Genomic DNA, 899 nt, shown 5'->3' with positions numbered 1-899 from the left:
AATAGTACGAAATAATATTTACCTGATAGCTTGGGAGATATATTGGTTGCATTGATCATCACTACAAGCTATGATATCAATACAAGACAATTTTGCTGGTTCAGTTGAGAACATAGATTTAGTTGTTAGAGTGCTTGGTACATGAGGAGGTGTTCTTGTTGTTTTATTTTGAATTCCTGGGGCTGTTGATAAAACAATAATCAATTACATGGATGAACAATAATAACTCATATAGGCCAAACATAAATTTTCTTACAATAATCGCAAATATTTTTATCCTAGGAAAACTTAACATTATACAGCCTTCCTTACAGACACTGGTTATATGCCTATGGTTCTATTAATGAATAGGAGCTCACATGTTGCGGTTGTCGGTCCAGTTGGGATCACTGAATCTGTTGTTACAGAGTTAGGTTCTTCAGGTGTTCTTGTTCCAAGTGGTATGTCTGGTACTGTTGTTGCACTTTCTGTACTAGACTGAATGCATCCAATTACAAATTGCACCTCAAAGCAATCGCTTTCTGAACAACTACCTACCGTAGTAGGTATCACTGTCATATTCGCAACATCACCATTTGAGCACATAGCTGAAAGATTGATGATTTCACCGACACCCACAATTATACACACACCTGTTTCATTGATGTTTGTGAAGACAGTACTGGAAAATCCAAATGAGCCTTCAACACTGCAATGTAATTATATTCATTATTTATATATCTATCATTATGTCAAAACTAAATACTTTTCGAAATATATATTAATAGGCAATATATTGTATGATTCAAAATCATCCTCAGGAGAGTGTTCAATACCAAAGACCAACTAAATAAGTAACAGAAAAATATTGTTTACTACATCCTGTTATTTCCCTACGAACACAGTTTTTATTACATTCA

At 34.0% G+C, this 899-nt stretch overlaps 1 protein-coding gene across 1 annotated transcript; it reads right to left on the bottom strand.

Moving 5' to 3' along the window:
* Positions 1-22: 22 nt before the first annotated feature.
* LOC117102751 (integumentary mucin A.1-like) lies at positions 23-688 on the bottom strand (the record flags this gene model as incomplete). The annotated part of the gene is made up of 2 exons (XM_033243159.1): positions 23-182; positions 360-688. Coding segments are annotated over 2 exons (489 nt in total), but the record flags the coding sequence as incomplete, so codon positions are not given.
* Between the last annotated feature and the right edge of the window lie 211 nt (positions 689-899).

This window comes from Anneissia japonica, unplaced genomic scaffold, assembly GCF_011630105.1.
Source record: "Anneissia japonica isolate Jap-2015-1 unplaced genomic scaffold, ASM1163010v1 scaffold141789_len899_cov158_single, whole genome shotgun sequence".
In the NCBI taxonomy this organism is placed as follows: domain Eukaryota; kingdom Metazoa; phylum Echinodermata; class Crinoidea; order Comatulida; family Comatulidae; genus Anneissia; species Anneissia japonica.
The sequence above is the reverse complement of the archived record's forward strand: the minus strand, read 5'-3'. Positions and strand labels throughout refer to the sequence as shown.